Source organism: Pleuronectes platessa, chromosome 5 (genome assembly GCF_947347685.1).
Source record: "Pleuronectes platessa chromosome 5, fPlePla1.1, whole genome shotgun sequence".
Classification (NCBI taxonomy): domain Eukaryota; kingdom Metazoa; phylum Chordata; class Actinopteri; order Pleuronectiformes; family Pleuronectidae; genus Pleuronectes; species Pleuronectes platessa.
In genome coordinates this window covers 27,521,822-27,540,578 of record NC_070630.1, presented here as the reverse complement: position 1 = coordinate 27,540,578, position 18,757 = coordinate 27,521,822, and the positions used below count along the sequence as shown (strand labels likewise).

At 43.5% G+C, this 18,757-nt stretch overlaps 1 protein-coding gene across 3 annotated transcripts in view; it reads right to left on the bottom strand.

The window, feature by feature from the left end:
- The window catches only part of ets1 (v-ets avian erythroblastosis virus E26 oncogene homolog 1), a 38,027-nt gene that overhangs the window by 10,419 nt on the left and 8,851 nt on the right, over positions 1-18,757 (bottom strand). For 2 of the 3 annotated variants that reach the window (XM_053422031.1, XM_053422032.1), the window contains exons 4-6: positions 1,695-1,814; positions 747-947; positions 362-439 (exon numbers count right to left, since the gene is read on the bottom strand). In XM_053422031.1, coding sequence (XP_053278006.1) covers positions 362-439; positions 747-947; positions 1,695-1,814 — 399 coding nt within the window. Of the gene's footprint in view, positions 1-361; positions 440-746; positions 948-1,694; positions 1,815-13,179; positions 13,624-18,757 lie in introns of those variants that run through there. The other variant, XM_053422033.1, reaches the window with a different exon arrangement.

Below are 18,757 nucleotides of genomic sequence, written 5' to 3'. Positions count from 1 at the left end.
GAGGAGCAAAAAAAAAGGGATGAAAAGATCAGACTCAGACGAGTCATTGTCCTTCTTGGGCTGAACTCCTACCCCAAATTCTTAATGTGTGAATAGTCCATAATGTAAAACAACCTCAGTGTATAAGAGGAATCTTGTAGATTTAAAAAAAAAAATATTGATTAGACCTTGCATCAGCAATACTTAAGGTCAGGTCATATCAAGGAGCTCAAAATTCAGTTTTACACCATGCTAAACACTAAATCCAAGTCTTCTCTAATTCGCAACCTTTAACCTCTTTGCAGTATGCACATTCATATTTCAGGCGTGTATCTCAAGCTGTTACGTTGAGTGATTAACAATGAGTGTGAGCAGTACTTACTGACAAAGTAGTCTGAGGTATAACGGGATTCCTGGAAGTTGGAGGTCAATCCATTGATGGGATAATGCTTTGTATCCTCTTCATGAAAAATAGATAGAGAGCGTCAGTGGCCTCCTCATTGATTTCATGTACCATGTAACTGCATCCAGCGCTATGATTAAAAATGTATGACCTGAGCTAAACTGCGTCTTCCTGTTTTGGCTCCTGTATAGCAAACGCCCAGTCCCACTAGTGCTGGCAGCGATATCACACAGTTTTTTTGCATGAGGGATGTTTTCTCACACATAAGTGAATTAGAAACAGTTTTAGCCTCTTGCCTCTGTATTACAAGCATCCTATAATGCACACTAATATCAAACTTGTCTTTAGATTGATGTGGCCTTACCTTTTTGAAGCATTTCTAAATGTTCCCAAAGGATGTCCCCCACAAAGTCAGGTGCTAAGTCCAGGAAGCGCTCCTTCCCCATCGCACACAAGCTGGCTCCGTTCATACAGAATTTCTCAAAGTCAACGTTCTTCAGGCTGAACTCGTTCACGGTCCATGTTAACCACTCAGCCACGTGGTTTTCTGTCCACAGTCTGGGATCTGAACGGGAAAACATTTGAGATGGTTACATGCACTGATACTGTATATCATTTTTTATGTTTAAGTGACCCATGCAAGTATTATGAGTGCATGACGCTGCACTCAGACAGACAGTCAGCCCTATTTACAAGTGAAATGACAATATAGACTGAATTTCCACGTTTCTGGTTGCAACACTATAAACTGCAGCACATCCCTGTATTAAGTTGTGTTTTCAGCTTTGGTTATGCTTCCGACATTCACACTACCTCCGTGGTAAATAAAAGGTTTGTACCTTCTGCAACTCAAATAATCAGCAGCTTTGCAGGGAGTTGTGGATGTAAACAGCAGTGGTAAACACAAGCCAAACCAATAGTTCGTAAATATAGCACAATTGCATAGACAGATATTGGAAGAACTGCTGTGTCCAAACAGCGTGAAAAGGCTCAGCCTGGATTCAGGAAGCCAACTTATGAATTTCACTGTGTGTTTCTGTGTCTAAATTCTTTGAATGTTGTAGTCAGTCACTCAGTCTCTCAGTCTGCCTGGACCGACATGGATTTGAATGCGATGCTCTTGTCTCCTGCTTTTCAGTGAGAGACACTGTCACTGAGTGATCTAAAGCAGGCTATGATGTGAGGATACATTCATCCCTAGTGTGTGACTTGTTGAGTTGGTTATGATGGCTCCGGCTTTACTAACATTTCATCTCCCTAAAGCAAATGTCAACACCTGACTAATGACAATACAGGCAACTTAGTGACTTACCCTTGGGAATACCCAACCGCTGCTGTTCCTTTGTAAAGCCACTGAAGGTGGCCTTCAGAGCCTGGGACATCATCTCTTTACTTCCTGGTGTCAGCAGGGGGACATCTCCGCACTCTGGATCTGCCAATCACAAAATTACAAGGAAATAATTATATGATATTTTATTATAATATTATTCTGAGCAATAACAATATCAATTTAATTTGGGATTTCAATTATTAACATGCTGAAATGGCACCCTGCTTTAACTATTATTGACAACCCAAGCTAATACAATGCACCCTGTGTTAAATATTCCATGCCAATAAAGCTCACTGAATGGAAAATTGAATTGAGGCAAAAAGAGGGTGGGAAAGAGAGACTAGCGAATGTGGTTCAGTTAGCTATTTATAACACACACACACACACACACACACACACACACACACACACACACACACACACACACACACACACACACACACACACACACACACACACACACACACACACACACACACACACACACACACACACACACACACACACACACAACAATGTTGCATCTGACCGTGATCAACAACATGGCTTGACAATTACCTCCCATCCAGACAGACATGGTCTCCATATCATAGACAAGCTATTTAAACAAGAGGTGTCACTACGTCAGATCTCATTAGTGGAAAAAATAGAGGAAACACTGCATGTGTGGTGTTTGTGCAGGCAACAGCCATTCACATTTCAGTAGGCTAAGAGAGTAGACAGTATAAATCAGTGCAGACTATAAAGAGCATTTAGTGCAGTGGGGCAGTTGTCATGCAACAGCTATCGTATCTGCAGTTTGTGGGGTTTCACACAGGGTCCTGAGGCATATCTCACTCATGTGGCGTTAAAATAAACACAAGTATATTATCAAATACTACCAACACTGAATCCCTCTCTTACCCACAAATCCTGGGTGGGAGAGCAGCGCCTGGTGCCCATCAGCGACACCATGACCCCTGCTAGCCCTCCAACAAAGTTTCCCCTGCACAGTGGGCCGACTGTCACCAGACCAAGCATGGGGTCAAACATTCTGAGAGGTCAGGGGTCGAGAGATGAGGTGATGATGTCACTTTAGCTGCCGGCGGGTGGCTAGTAGAGATGGGGGGTGGGCTGTCTCGAGGGTCCCAGTCGCACACTGGGCTTACTGTTCTCTGCTCGCAGCCAGTAGGCACCCAACGGGGAACAGAGCTCCCTTTGATGGCTTTAAACAGAGCCTGATGACTCGCACTCAATCTAATTAGATTGACCAGAAGTGTGGGACGAGGGGGCAGAACAAGGGAGATGATGAGAGAAGAGCAGGGGAAAGACCCTTGGGATACTAACACTAGAATAGACTGCTAAAAACAAACTAGGCCAAGACTCAAGAAATTACTTGTAAATAGAAACAAAAGGCCTTACACAGTTCCAATTGACCAGCATGTCTTTATCATTTAATCTGCAAAAGCATGCACAATTTTTGCCGACATACAGTATATCATGATCTGTTTGAGTCCGAAGACATACATGCCATAATACCCATATCTAGTCTGATCGGGTAATGTGCATAAGGCACAACTTTAACAGACCAAAAACAGGAATGTTGAGTCTTCAGCAAGTTAAGATGCACACAAAACCAAAGGTCAAATCTATCTTTGACTTTTGTGTCTTTCTTTTCATCTCATCCTTCTTATCCATCAATTAAAATAGTTTAAAACCAGATCACTAAATTCTTGTTAACAAACATAGTGAGGGAAAGTTGTGTCACTCCTCAAGCAGCAACACAACTCGTCGAAACCAGATGTTCTGCTGGCTGGTGGTTTTGTCACTGGCGCAACATACAGTTCATGCTTGTTTTCACCACTCACTGACGTCTCGACCTCGTCTGGAATGCACAGCAGCTGTCCCTCCTTCGCCCATGTAACCAATGTCTGTCTGGCCGTTTGTAAAATTAGGTTTTCCACTTTTCTTTTTTCTGACTTTTTCCCTCTATTTTGTCTAAAGAAAGAAACCTCGTAACAGAAACGGACACAGGGGAGAGACAGGAGCTCTTTGCTTCTTCATGTGATTCAGTTAGGCCTGTAATAATACATTGCTCTCTGCTAGACTGGTGAACAAGCAGAAAGTTATTCATTCCAGTCACAAGTAAGAGCAGAAGGTAGAAGGGCTGAGGGCAAACGCTGTTTTACAGTCTCACAAAATACCTCCGTTAAACTACTGTCAGACGCAGACGGCACATCAAAATAAACGGTGCAGTTTCACAGTGAAAATAAGACCTGAGCGAGTTGTCGCTAAGCAAAAGGTGCCCCTGACACCAATGCTGTCGAAGCCTCTGCCGAGCTCATTTTTCTTTTAAGTAGTGTTGGTGGTGCAAAAACGTGTATGTTGCAAACCGCTGCAAACTGAGATGGGACTGGGGCTCAGACAGTCTGCGCTTTGATATGAAGGCAAAGGCGAAATGTGGCAGTTTATGTAAGCTGGATCGAGTGGAGTTACTTTGCACTTTCGAACCATTTATGCCGCTCCCTCCCCATCGCTTTTATCAACCCAGCCCCAGTTTATACTTGCCCACACAGACTTGAACCCACTTTAGCACCAAATCCTCCATCAAAGACACTCAGCACCATCTTGCATGAGAACTACAACTAGCCATTCGAAAGAGAGAAATATAGGAAGCATGATTATAAAGTAAACTAACATGTGAATTGTAATTTGTGTGATTTCTTTTGTTTTTATATTGAATTACTTGTTTCATACGTTTAAAATGAGTTTAAAGAGGTATTTTTGTTTACGGCCTTAAATCAATTCAAAGCACAATGAATATCTTCTAAGTTTAGACTGTAAGGTGCAAGGAAATTACACTTCCAACTATTTGTTTTATTGTATATATATGTGTAAATTGCTTTATTTGGATTTTTTGAACTTGCAATAAAATCTTAAAAATGTGAAGCGTAGGACACAGCAACACTGAAGGGCAAACACAAGACTTAAATGTGCACTGTTAATACAGCAGTCTCCATGGTGAATGACCCATATGAAAGTTATCTGCGGCAGAGCTAATGTTCACTGCGCATCCATTAGTAAGAGAGGCAAGCTTGGATCTAGACAATCTCTAGTAAATGATGAAGTCCTGATAGGATTTCTATGCCTGGGAGTCCCATTAGATACGGAATGGTCAGTATGGGCTGAGAGTTAGAGCATCCACAAGTCATCACTTTCCACATTAGACGGTGTTGGTCTGTCCGCAAAATGAGTCCGATCCACTTAGCTCCTGAGATGATGGAGTGGGTGTAAATCACATGCAACATTATTGCATTCACATTTCACTAACAAGACAGACTAAGAAGAGTTTCTACAGTAAAGCTGCTGAAATAAACCCAATTTCTTATAATGAAGAAGAGAGAATTATGAATCCATCTATTCTAGGAATCACTGATGGAGTGAGAGTGATGTTTAGTCTGGATCTAAATGTACAGTAGAGTCTATTGATTAACCACTCCCCCCTTTTCCGTGATTTGATCAATGGACAGTCTGCTGAGTGCGACGGCGATGCAGCTCACAGGGATTCTCACTGTCAGATTGTGCAGCTTTTTTGCCAAGCCCCTGTGACCAAGCCCCGACTCAACCATAGACGGAGGTTCTGTTTGGCACCGTTGGCTGTTAAAAACTGATACACACATAATAATACACACACACACACACTAAATTAGTTGTCTTTTTTGCCCTGTGCACCAGAGCGTGGGTGTGAAATTGGGATTTTTGCGTCTGGGTCCAATGTGTATGGGGCTGAAACAGTCAGGGTTGGGCCAGGGGGGAGATTGGGTGGGTGAGAGGTGATAATGTAGGCAGGGAAGGAGGAGGGGTGAGGAGGTGGGTGAGTCACCAGTCTGTAATATGATCCCATCCCAGGACAAGATAATTGGGGTGGGCAAGTAGAGAGAGAGAGAGAGAGGGAGAGGGAGAGAGAGAGAGAGAGAGAGAGAGAGAGAGAGAGAGAGAGAGAGAGAGAGAGAGAGAGAGAGAGAGAGAGAGAGAGAGAGAGAGAGAGAGAGAGAGAGAGAGAAGAATGAATGGGAGGTCTAATAAAGCTCCCTCTCTTCTTGTCTCTGGAGTGACATCACAGTGGGATCAGTGCCATCTCCCAGCCTTCGGTGGAGACTCGGTTCATTCATAAAGCCTCGACTTCTGCCTCCACTCAGAATGATGCAATGCTAGAAGTAGAGCAGGCAACCAGACCCAACAAATAAGGGACAATATACTTTGTATCATGCAATCGAGCTATAAATAGCCCTACAGAGAGTGTGTGAGGGTGAGATCTAAAAGGCTATACAAAGCTGGGTTATTCATGTTTACCTTTCTGTAGCAGAGTGTACGGTGGACTTGTTGCAAATAGTCAATTTCCCGTGGCTAATTTGCCGCTTCCTGTGGGATGTGAGGTGATGTGTGGGTTCAGGTGAGGGTTAAATGTTTTAGATGCACCACTCAGGTCTAACCCTACCAGAATATCTCTGCATGCTTACATATCTGCACTGTCATAGCAAGATGCTGGTTTTGGTAAGTTGCCAGGGGCATACATGTATAATCAGCTCTTAAGTCGGACCAGTCCACAGCAGACCAAAGGTGACATTGGCATCTAAGAGTGCCTTTGATGTGGATCTGTGTCTGGACCCTTGGTCTGAGAACACGGGGTCATAAACCCAACCAACATGAAGGGAGCCCATTCAACGGCACTGGGTGATAAAGTGGTGGCTGAGGGTTGCAGTGGAGCAAGAGGAGGAGGACAGGGTGGCAGTCTGGCTTTGAGAGGGCTGCTTGTTCCGCCAGCTGCTCCGCTATTTAGATTTCCATCTCAATGCAAGGACCAGGAATAGATGTGTAGGCCTGGGTCAAGCCAGGCCTATGTTACGAAGCCCGACCAGACTTTAGCCCAAGTCGGCTCAAAACTGAACAGTGTTAACCTAAAGAAATGCCACACACATACCAGGACCCTCCCAGCATCACTGACAACAGTGCTCGAACACTAGTTTTATTCTTTAATCTTCACCACGGCCTCTGGCTGCTCCTGTGAAGCACAAACCTGGGATAATGTAAAGCAGCTGCACAACTGCAGACATAGTCCTTTGGTCATTAAACTGGAGTTGTCCAGAATGATCACTGCCACAGACACACCGGCTACTGACACAGACAATAAGTGAGACTAATACCCCATTGCTGCCTTGCTGCTTTTTTTTCCTTCCACTGCCTCCATCTCTGAAATCATATTAGCTTATGATGTGAAAGTGCATTAACTCTACTGTTTAGGTCAAAGTCTCAGCGTTCGATGTGACATTACATCTGAGTTAAAATGATCCCTCATCATTGCCAACAGACACTTAACATATTTTTGCTAGAAGCTAGATGAACATCCTTGTCTTTCCAGAAGAATGAGGGTCAAAGAGATAAGACAGGATATGGCTCCTTGTTGCTTATTTAACCGCGTACACGTTGTGTTGCAGCTATGATCTTAAACAGTGTGAAACAGCCTGGGCTCTATGTATAAATGTTGAGCAACAGTAATACATTCCTCACAAAAACCCATTGCACAACCTTGGGGTTCTCCAATACTGTAAAAAAAAGTAAAAAGATAAATCTGCGCAAAAGCACTACACAAACAAATGAGTGTTTTCCGTGACCTCCATATACTGTATGTTAAATATTTATAATGAAAGCACTTCTTAGTCCAAAGGATTTGACTGCCTTATTTAAATCCGTCATTGCTACACATAGTGATGAGAAAAGTGAAGTGACATGCGAGTGCTGTACTTGTGTGAGTGCAGGTGGTGCTAGTGTAGCTATATCCCAGCTAGCTGCCCTCCCAGGCTCCATCTCTGCTGTAAACAAAAAGGGGATGCTCTGCGGAACTGTTTAGGCGTTTAAACCAAACACACGACATATCTGACAAACAGTTTACTCTCCGTGTTGCATTTTTTCCACAAAACATGGTGCCTGCCACATTTTTAGTCCAAACTGATACATTCCACAACCAGGCTGCTGATATAAGTGTGAATCACGTGGACAGTGCACAGCCACACATTTGCACACATTCACAGGACCATTTTCCCCTTCGACCCTCATCCTCATTGTGCAATATGAACGCATGCAGCATTCTTGTAATGGCTGGATGCAATTATGCATCCTTCGTACAATATATAAAGAGCGTGGTGCTTGTTTGAAGGCAACTAAAGACGACAGATGGATACTTGAAAAAGAAATTCCCCGCCAGACCAAAGTGTTTTCATGTTGCGTGCTTTACATTCTGCCTCTGTTTTACAATCGCTAATGTGCTTCACACTGCTTTCTTGTTTTCCACTAATGTGACCAAAAAATGACTTGTGGTGTAAGTGGCAAAATGGTCTCAGCTCAGAGGATTACTTGCCCTTCTATTTTAAGCTCAGTGTAGGCTCTACTGCCAACAGGGGCACAAATCATCAATATCTGAACACATGTCTCTTCCTTTATCTTATTCAAGACATGCTATTTTTCATGGCAGGTCAAATGTATCAGGTCTGGCTGACCATACTGATTCTAAGATTTGAGCCAAGACTTGTGAAAACTCTGCTTACCTTGTCTTCTCAATCTCCCTATTTATCTTGTGCTCTCATACACACACACTTATATACGCAAGCAGGGACAGGCTGTGACTCATTCCATCGAAAAATGACTGGACTTCAGAGAATATCATGCTAATTTGTTTGACAATGCGTCTGGTCATGATGAAACCACAATGACCATGTCTTGTAAAATTCCTGCCCCATGACTCAGTTACCTTCTAAATATGCATGCAACGATCACACATTTTAGATAGCAAATAGACCATCTCTAATGAGGATTTAGGTGAAACCAAACAATAATACACCAGAGAAACAACCACATTTCTCAAAGAGAAAACTGCCAAAGTCAAATTGTCAATGTCTTCTGAACATTTGGGCTTGAAGGCAACTAATGTTAATATTTGTAAATCCTGATTCCAGGGAGATCACAGCTCACAGATCGCAGAGCACAAAGCAAAGGAATCCAGCTGCTTTTACCACAGCTCAAAACTATTTGACTGTATCACCAAGGCCCAACTCGTCATGAGCACCACAGGGTCACACCTACACAACAGAGCCTGACACCCACACAAACACACCCTTCTTTGCCCTCCTGTGCTTCAACAGGCCAACTATGAGCATGAATCTGATGATGTGTCTGATACACATAAAATCTGTGGCTGCGTCCCATTTGTTGTTCTGATTACTAAACCAGCACGCAATACTGACTCAAAAAACAGGTGGTGTGCAGCAAACAGAAGAGAAAACAAGTGAGGAAAATCTGGAACATAAACGGAACAATATGACTGACATGGCCTAGTTGTGGACAACGGAAACATCCATGGTGAAACAAACCGTGTGCCTTTCAGGACAGTGGACAGATTCTCAAAACAGGCAAAACTTGCACAGTTTCCGTTCCACAATAGGAAACACGGGTCCTAAATGTAGAGCCATATGATGGAAACAGCAACAGAGCATGAGAAAAAAAAAAAGTTATAAAGCACTCAGGGCTATGCAGAGTTGCGTGGGCGGTTGTGAAGCCAGATGCAGAGTCAGGCCAGTTAGGGTTCACAGTCAGACTGGTAATGTAGAGAGGGGAGAAGCCTGTGGTAGACAAAACCAGTCAGCAAACCAAGCAGACGTGCAGTCGGACAGCCAGTAGTGGCGTGTGGTGAAGCAGGCGTCTAGTGCCATGACTCAGGCATTACAAGCAAGGAATGACTGGGGATGGGACAAAGTGCACTCCCCAGGAACGCACTCGACACCACATCAAGGTTGCTTGATAGAAACTCATGTGGCCAGCAGAAAGACATGGAGCAGAGGAAGAAAGGGAAAGGAGGGGGAGGAAAACTGGGGGAGGAACTGTGTGAGTGGGTGGGTGAATGATTGAAAAGAGTTGTCTTTTACAAAAAAGCTTGTTAATGCTTTATTCCCTTGGCCAAGGAACATGTTTTCCTTTGTTTTGGTTGTAGGTTTTTTGTGGAATATGAGTAAATGAGAAGCTGTTGAAGACAGATTTTTTCTTTTACTATAGCTAGGAATATTTACTACCATCGTAGTGGCTAGACCTTAGAAGATCTGTCTCTTGGTGTCCCTCAAACAAGCCTTTTTTCTCACTATATGCTTGCTATTTGGCAGACTTTGATATCGGGTGCTAACATGTCTCACTGTATGACTAAGTTTTATAAGCAAAGATTAGGGTGTGTATCCACCAGGGAGGTGTCTAGATATGACCCACATGGTATAATGGTTTTATATTTATATGGTCAACAAAGCAGATAACGGAAGGAGCAATGAATGACACACTGACTGAATGGGGGAATACCTATCTGATTTAACACAGTGGCATCACTGAGCAGGGCAAGGAAGAAAGATAGACAAGGTCATTGTTGAAACTAACAGACATCCAATTCAATAGTATCCACCCAGTCAATGGATCACTCTGACCATCACAGGGAGGCCCATTGAGCAATTTGATATCTGTCGCGCCCTCAGAAACATGGTCTGGTCAAACCCTACCCTGTTACATGTGCATAATTCACTGAAAAGTGGACTGATTAATCAAGTTTTGATTTGGCAAAGAAATACCCTTGGTTTGACATCCCATGAAAAACTGACCTGTTTGCTCTGTTTGGCCCGATTCATTGATAGACCACATCAAGAGAAGCCTGGATCACCCAAACAGTGTTTGCACAGCTGCCAGCCAGCCACGCACACTAAAACAGTGACATATATACCCTGCACCACTGGAGGAGTGCTGACACAAACACAGCATAGCAAAAACCTGACGCTCGTAACTCTGTCCTGGCATAAGCTACCCCTCTTCACACTGTACCAACAAGGGAGGCACCTTAGGAGAGACAATCAGTGAGGCCTCTCTAGCTATCATTTGTATGGTATGGCCTGTATGCATAGGGTATGTGGCGTGCGTGGAACGCGAAGCCTGATAAGGGCTCTGGGCAGAAGCATCAGGCATGCCAGTTATAACAAACAGCAGCATTTTGATCAGATAAAAAAAGTGAGCCTCCCACGAAAGCTCCTCCTATGCCTCCATGCATGCCACCCAGCAGGGCATGCCCCCTAAGCATTTCTGTCAGTCACTGAAGCCTGATCTCAGGAACATATCGTAACAGAAAGTAACAGAGACGACTCACTCAATCTGACAAATATGTTACCTGTAAATGATTGACAGCGCTTTGATTAAAGCCATTCTGAACCACAGAGTATCGATAGCTGGATATACTATAACATGTAATAAGAATTTCAATTATACAAAAGTAGAAGACAGACAACATGTTTCTCCTTGCATGCCTATAATGACAAAATCCAACTCCTCCAGTGTTAAGTACTGATGTCTTCTTCTTCATCTTTAAAATGTGTCTCTGTAGAGCTGGCGGTTTTGTTATGGCTACACGATGCTTTCAATAATAAGCTACCGTGTTATGGGTCACACTGAAGTGAGTGTGCTGTGTCAGGAATTGACTGCTACAATTTTAAATAGAGGAATAAAACCCTCCTGGAACATGAGAAGTCTTGTTTGGTTGCACCTCTGACCCTGGCAGTGTGTGATCGCTTTAAAGGGAATTAACTCTGCTGGAAATGGGGAGGACAGGCTTCAGGTAAGCTGACACTGACTGTCCTTCCGTCACAAAGGAAAACAAACAATATAGAAAGGGGGGCTGGAGACCACTTATGGCTGTTAGTGTTGTATGTATGTATGTTTGTGTGTGGTTACCGGTATAAAGGAAGAATAAAGAAAGTCTAGTTCCTACAATTCCCTTGATCTGGGCTATGAAAAGTCTTGTCCACTGGGAGGTTGGCTACTTTCACAATCCAACAAATCAATGCATGTGTTCTGGCTCTCTATGAGATGCTTATCTTTATCACTAAGTTGTAAGCTAATAACGAGTCATATGTGTGTTAAATGCATGCAGTGCACAGGGATATCAATATTGTATCTTATAGGGATAGCAAACAGCCTTGGACTTTGTGTTTATCTTCTGAGCATGGTAATATCAAGGAGTGAACATAAAAGTGTTCTTGTGAGTATAAGAGAGAGGTGGAGATAATGTGTTTTTGTGTGAAGTTGTGAACTCCTTCTTGGCAGCCTCAACTTGACCTGAATGCACCCAAGTGAGCAGGAGCACACATTGCGAAACGGTTTTGCAAGAGAGCACTACGCTTTGGCAACCGAACTGCAGCTGTCAGCACCTTCTATGTGCATTTGTGAGATGTGTATATAAGAATCTCTATTCTGCATGTATTGACAGTGAAGAGAAGGTGGTAAATGTGGTGAGTCACAGTCGCTTAGTGGGTCAACGCTAGCATTTAGTATAAAATTTCAATGATACAACAGACTCAGTGCCACCTGAGCTGCACCAGCTCCGTGGATAAGTTAATGTACAAAGCTGCCTTATGCAAATCATCCAAACATGGCCCCATTTGTAGCATTTGTCTGTGTACAACAAAAAAAAGTCAAGTGAAACCACAGAAAGTTTTTAAAGCTCAACACAAACACGGCTCACAGTTACGGGCTTCCCTGTCTGTGCCCTGGACTACCCCTGGAGCAAGCAAAGTCTTCCAGGCAGCAGGGTCAGAGAGGCAAGCCTCAGCACTGCAGATTCATCACCTCAGTCTGTCTCTCCTCCCCTCTGGAAAGCCAGTTTCAAACACTGAGGGGGAGGAAGGGGAGACAGAGAAGAAAGGATTGAGGGAGGCAGAGGAGGCAGGGAGCAACACAGTTTGACTCCCTTGCCGGCTCCATGGGCAGAATACCCCGACTCTCCAAGTATGACGCTGAATATATGGGTGAGAGATGGGTGCTCTGATGGTCTGGATCCCCAGTGAGATCAAAGCAGGATGAAAGGGAGAGGGATATGCATTTGGACAACAAACCTACAAAGCTTAACTTAAATGAAGATATATCAGAGCAAATCTGATCTCAGTCTTTCAGAGTTTATCATCCACATGAAAGAATATGAATCACTGGTTCATGAATTAAACATGTGGCTGTGTTGTCATTAAGAATTCTGTGATGAATGAAAATGTAAAAACTGGAGTCTGATAACTTTTTCCCCCACACAGCATCACATTGTGAATTGCAAAATCAGACCGCTTGGAGCCTGATTCATTCAATAATAATGAGAAACACACACACTCACACACACAAACACATACATAGCCTATTGCATGACTGGGGAGCCTCCGGCGTGCATTTCTCCTCAAGTGTTGCGTGTTGTCCGATGTTGAGCAACCGACAGCGTCTTGTCACCCCTGACACATCAGGACGCTGTGTCCCGCTCAGTCTCCAGCACCGAGGGTTGACGCACAGATCAACTCGTTCACCGGGAACCAACCATCAGCACTACAGTCTCACGCTTACTGTCAAGCTCTCACAGAAGACTTGTGTCACTCACCGTCCATTTTCTCAGCCTTAATGATGGTGAGCGTCGGTTTCATATCGACAGCCGCCGTCATGATCATTGGATCAGCGCTGCGTCCCTCTCTGTTTATTCTAACAGCCCCACACACTATAAATAAAGAGTGGGGCTCTGCTTGTCCCTGTGGTTCCCCGCTTCTTCTTCTTCTTCTTCTTCTTCTTCTTCTTCTTCTTCTTCTTCTTCTTCTTCTTCTTCTTGTCTCTTTCTCGCTGTCTTCTTGTCCCCTCACACTATGAACCGCCTCAGTTTCTTACACTTCGGATCTTTCTCTTTCTCTCCGGTACATGAAGACACACAAACACACACACACGCCGCACTACACACACACTCCCTCTTTTCCTCGTTCTTTCTAACTCACTCACTCACTCACACGGTCGCTCCTTCCTCCCTCTCCCCGGCTGATGGGCGTTGCGTTGCAGGGAGCCGACGACAGCTGAAGGGGGCGGTGTTTGGAGAGGTGTGGTATGGAGGTTGGGAGGGGGGGGGCTGACTTGCCGGTTGATTCACAATTCAATTACGATACTCAACCCCCCTACACACACCATCACCAGCACTACCATAATCTTCTACACACACACAAACACACACACACAAACACACACACACAAACACACACACACACACACACACACACACACACACACACACACACACACTACCACCCCCTGCTCCTCTGTGAGAAACCTTCTTGGACCAAGACCCCTTCACGTCATCAGGAGTTTACAAGTTCCCGCAAATTACTCGCCTTTTTCTTTTTTTGCTTTTTCTTTTTTACAGGGTTGCTAATCACTGTGGAGATGTGAGAGCTGCTGATGTCTGAGAGAAAGAAAGAAAGAGAGAGAGAGAGAGAGAGAGAGAGAGAGAGAGAGAGAGAGCTGTAGTAATGCTTCACCACATTTACTGGGAGGGGGTATATGTATAGTGCTGTCTACTCTGGGTGGGATTAAATATTGATAAGGCGATATACACATGTCACCGTGTGTGGAATAAAGAGACACCAACACTTTATGGACTTGTTCTACATTGTTTTATCTCAGTTTGTGTGAAACTGACACCAAAGTGCAGTGAATAAATACACAAATCCTGCACTTTATCTCTGTAAGGGCATTTTGTATTCTTCAGTTAGATATCACGCAGATATTCCAGTATTGCTGGATCGTGATATTATTGTTATTGTGGGTTATGTATTAGGTATTGTGAGTTACCCTGTGATTCCTAACCCCTACTATCTACTATCCAAAGATAACAGCAAGCTGTTCATTCTAGAACTACATCATTTCACTTGGAAAGAAAACATAAAGAGATATTGCAGGCATATGAGACACATTGGTCCCCTATAGGAACATTATAAGAACTGTCTCTGTGAATAAGATCCAATATGTCTTTTGGAGATGGTTTTAGATTACAAAAATTGCTGAGCACAAAAGAGTTTAGATTAAAGTAGAAGAAGTAGCACAGACTAAAAGCTGAATGGAGAGTCTGCACTGTCAGTGTCCCGTATTCTACAAGTCCAGGCTTCCTCGTAACTTGGAGCTCACCCTCATAAACACCTCAGAGTATTTCCTGCTCACCTTTTACTGATCAATAAGAAACAGCCATGTCCTTTTCTCTCTTTAAACGTCTTGACTGCGTAAAATGGTAAATCTTGAAAATATACAGTATTACCTGTAAAATCATCCCCCTGTAGATATAATGTATTTACATCTTAAATACAGTTTGAGGCCATAATGGCCATTTGAGGATGTTTTTAATTTAGCCTATACATACAAAAATACAAATGTTTTCCTTGCGAATGTTCGGTAACTTTTCTTCAGCAAAACATTGCCTATATGTGACCAGACTTTACATTTTATTAGTTTGACATAGCATATCAACACTTTGGATCCTAAAACACACAAGACGCATCACACGATTTGATCGTGCCAACGTGAGTGCAGATGCCAGAGGGTTCAAAGTTCAAAGTATAAAGTTCAGCAGTACAAGTCAATCAAACTTGGTCACATCAAAACCATCAATGAAAATCGAGTTAAATAAGGCACTGTGCCTGTTGTAAACCTCACGTTGCTTTATTATACTCTCAGATTTTTGTCCTTTCTTATCTTAAAATAATCAGGAACAATGACCGTGCCTTGCTGGAAATTGAATCAATTGTTAGTTCTGTCACTGGGAAAAAATAGACAAAGACAAGAGAATGACTGGAAATTTTAGACACAGTACGGCTCCACTCTGAGCAAACTGCGGCCATTAGGGAACACCTCCCAGGATAGCAGAAACATTAATAACAGATTATACCCGTAAATCTCACACAAGTTGCACTGGAACGAAATGCTTTTTATAAAAACCATCAGGTTCCAGCAATGAGACGTACTTTGGACTCAGGTTAACGGAAATGCAACCTTTCTTTTGTAAATTTTCCATAGATCTATGCTCATCATAAGCAACCTTGTTAGAGTGAGTCATGAGGCGCAACCATAGGGGCGCAACCTATGATGCACATCAATATGATACTGCGTGTACTGTACTCATGTATTTCTAAATGGGATGATCTGGATGGAGGCTGGGGAGCCAGGGATATTGATCACACATGGATTTTTAGACCGGTGGTACTTCACTGGCTCCATTAGCAGCCCTGGATCAGGTTTCATTGGCCTGATAGGAGCCTCGTCTGGGAAGAGCGCTGTTGGGTTCTGCGGTGAGAGGAGCTGCCTCACCAGGGGCAAAGTAGTGGGGGGGGATTGAAGAGAAGAATAAGAGGTGGGGGGGGGGGGGGGGGGGGGGGCAGTACCTCTCACGTCACTTTAGTCAGTCAGTCTCTCACTCTATCTGACTGGACCTCTTTGTTTTCTGTTAATGAACTCCTTCATATCTGTCCTTAAAAGGACGGCTCGCGTCCCTTTGTGCCTCAGGGCGGCCATTAGAGGTTTAATGGTGTTGCTGACTAATATCTGGGCTGGCGTCACTGCAACATCTTTCAATTTGGTTCCCTTCTTCCCATCGCCTAATCGCTTAATCAGAAACTATTTAGCAGTTTTTTCAGGGTTGGTATATTGAAATTGTAGAAATAAGTCCCGTAAATAGGAAGCAACAAAGTAACCGCAAGAAAACGTAGTTGCTTAAAATTCCTGCTGCCAAGAAACATGTGAATACATTTCTGTTTCTCAGCTGATTTTTTCTTCTCGGAGTAAATCTTACTTAGACAGCCTGTGTGACCCTGACGACAAACATGTTTCTATGAACAGCACACTGACACGGCGAAAACAGTTTCCATAAAAATCTGACACTGAGTTTATCTATATGGAGATCTGTGTGTATCAGCTTGCCTTTGTCAAAGTTTTGCAAAACCTCCTCAAATAACTATTGCTGAAGCAAATTGCACCATTTCCTTCTGAGGAGAAGGATTGTTAACCGTCACACTCTCATAAACAACGACCAAGCGACCTGGAGTATAAACCAGTTTGCTTGAAAACACGTGTCCCAGATCAAACAAGTTTTGGTTTCACTGTCTCTTTTCTTCACCTGGTAAATGCTGTTGCCATGGTTTTGACAGTTAGCTGGCTACGCTCATTTGCGTCGCAGTCTACCACCCCAAGCTAAAGCAGCTCTCTCTCTCTCTCTCTCTCTCTGCTCACAGACCTCTCCCGCCTGCTGCCTGTCTCTCGCTGGCACATCTGTGCTGTGTGCCTGTCTATAATCCTCAGATGTAACCGCTGCACCTGCTACTTTTCACAGAGTTAACTGAAAGGTTATTCGATTTAGAGCAATCCATTCAGCTGTCAAAAGATATTTGTCTTTGGTCTTGGTTCCGTCGCAACGAGTCACAAGAGTTTTGGTTGCCGAGAGTATTTAAATTTTTTGCATTATTTCATTATCTTTTCCACATTTACAAAAAAAATATATATAAATTTGTCCAAGTGTTAATCAACTCAGATAATGGATGTGGCCCGACAGGTTTGGTATGTTGAGTGAATGGACAGCATTTAGCATGTAATCAATCAGTCACTCATTTACAGGCACTCAAGCAGACACACAGATGGGACACACACACACACATAGACAGAGAGAGAGAGAGAGAGAGAGAGAGGAGAGAGAGAGAGAGAGAGAGAGAGAGAGAGAGAGAGAGAGAGAGAGAGAGAGACAGAGAGAGAGAGACAGAGAGCAGACAGTGAAACAGTAAAACAGTGGGGTCCTTGTGGCCTATGTCTAGTAGCTCAGTCTCAGCTCTATCTGTTGTGGATGCTGTCTGAAGGTGCCACAGGCTGGATTCTCCCCTGCTGAGATCAGAGGGCTAGCTGGGACATGAGCGGTGTACCCCCAGCGTGTGTGTGTGTGTGTGTGTGTGTGTGTGTGTGTGTGTGTGTGTGTGTGTGTGCGCGTGCGTGTGTGTGTGTGTGTGTTTGTGTGCGCTAATGCTAATGTACTATGCTTATGTACATCTCTCTCTCTCTCTTGTTCCTGTGCCTCACATTCCAAAGTCTCTTCTGAGAGTATGTGAGTGTATGAGTGCATGCATGTGTGTGTGTATGTGCACGCGCTACTAAGTAGCAGGGCCTCCCTGAACAAGGCTCAGCTCTTTTTCTGAACAATTAGCTCCGCTAAAAAGGACATCTCTTCCTCCATTAGTGGCACCACGTGCCCCCCATCAGTCCATTGTAAAGATAATTCAATTATCCCCACCCCCCTCATGGTCTCTTTGCCTCCCAATACTCCCTCTCCTCGTCTTGCCCTCCCTCCCCTCTGTTACCACCAACACTTTCAGATCAAGCTCTGCTCATCCTCTCTCAGCTGAAGGGAAAGTACATCGCTCTGTGGTTTTCATTTGTTTCTCACTGAATAAATGTAAGTCTGAAAAGACAATGCTCTGCCTGTGAAAACACAGTGGCCGACTCCTGTGCTTTGTTAAATGTTAAATAATGCTCTTATATTGAGGGACTATATAGAAGAATTTAACTTAACTGTTCTAGAATGGATTTTATAAGACTGCGAATGCATAAAATGAGACACAGTAAGAGTCACTCTTACAATTACCATGCAGTGTACACTCATTGTAGTTAACAGTCTGTGAATATTACTAAGCCCATGATATGAACATTAAAACAATGGGAGGTCTCTCTTAGGATTCATTAAAGCGCCACCTTTCCTGATGAGCTGTAATCTGTTGCATCATCCCCCCATCAGTGATTGCATTTGTTTCAGAACTGTTTGTTCTCCAACTGAAGGGGTTTTGTAATTAGTCACCGTGCCATCAAGAGGAACTAACTACACTCACACTTCCCAGAATTCAAACTTGTAGCGCCCTGTTAAAGGGATCTTGAAAAAAATCGTTAAAATGCTAACAGGAAGCAATGGGGTCATTCCTCAAGCCATTAGTGAGGGAAAAATCCTGAGAAGTTTTGTGAGGTCAGAGGTATTTATTTAGAAAAATATTCAAATAAATGTCCTATGAAAACAACAAAATATGGATTTCTTTTAGCTCAGTAAAGCAGTAACTTGAGCAATGGGACAGAAATTCCAGAGGGACTCTACTGTAAACTGATTCGAAAGCAACCACTTCTTA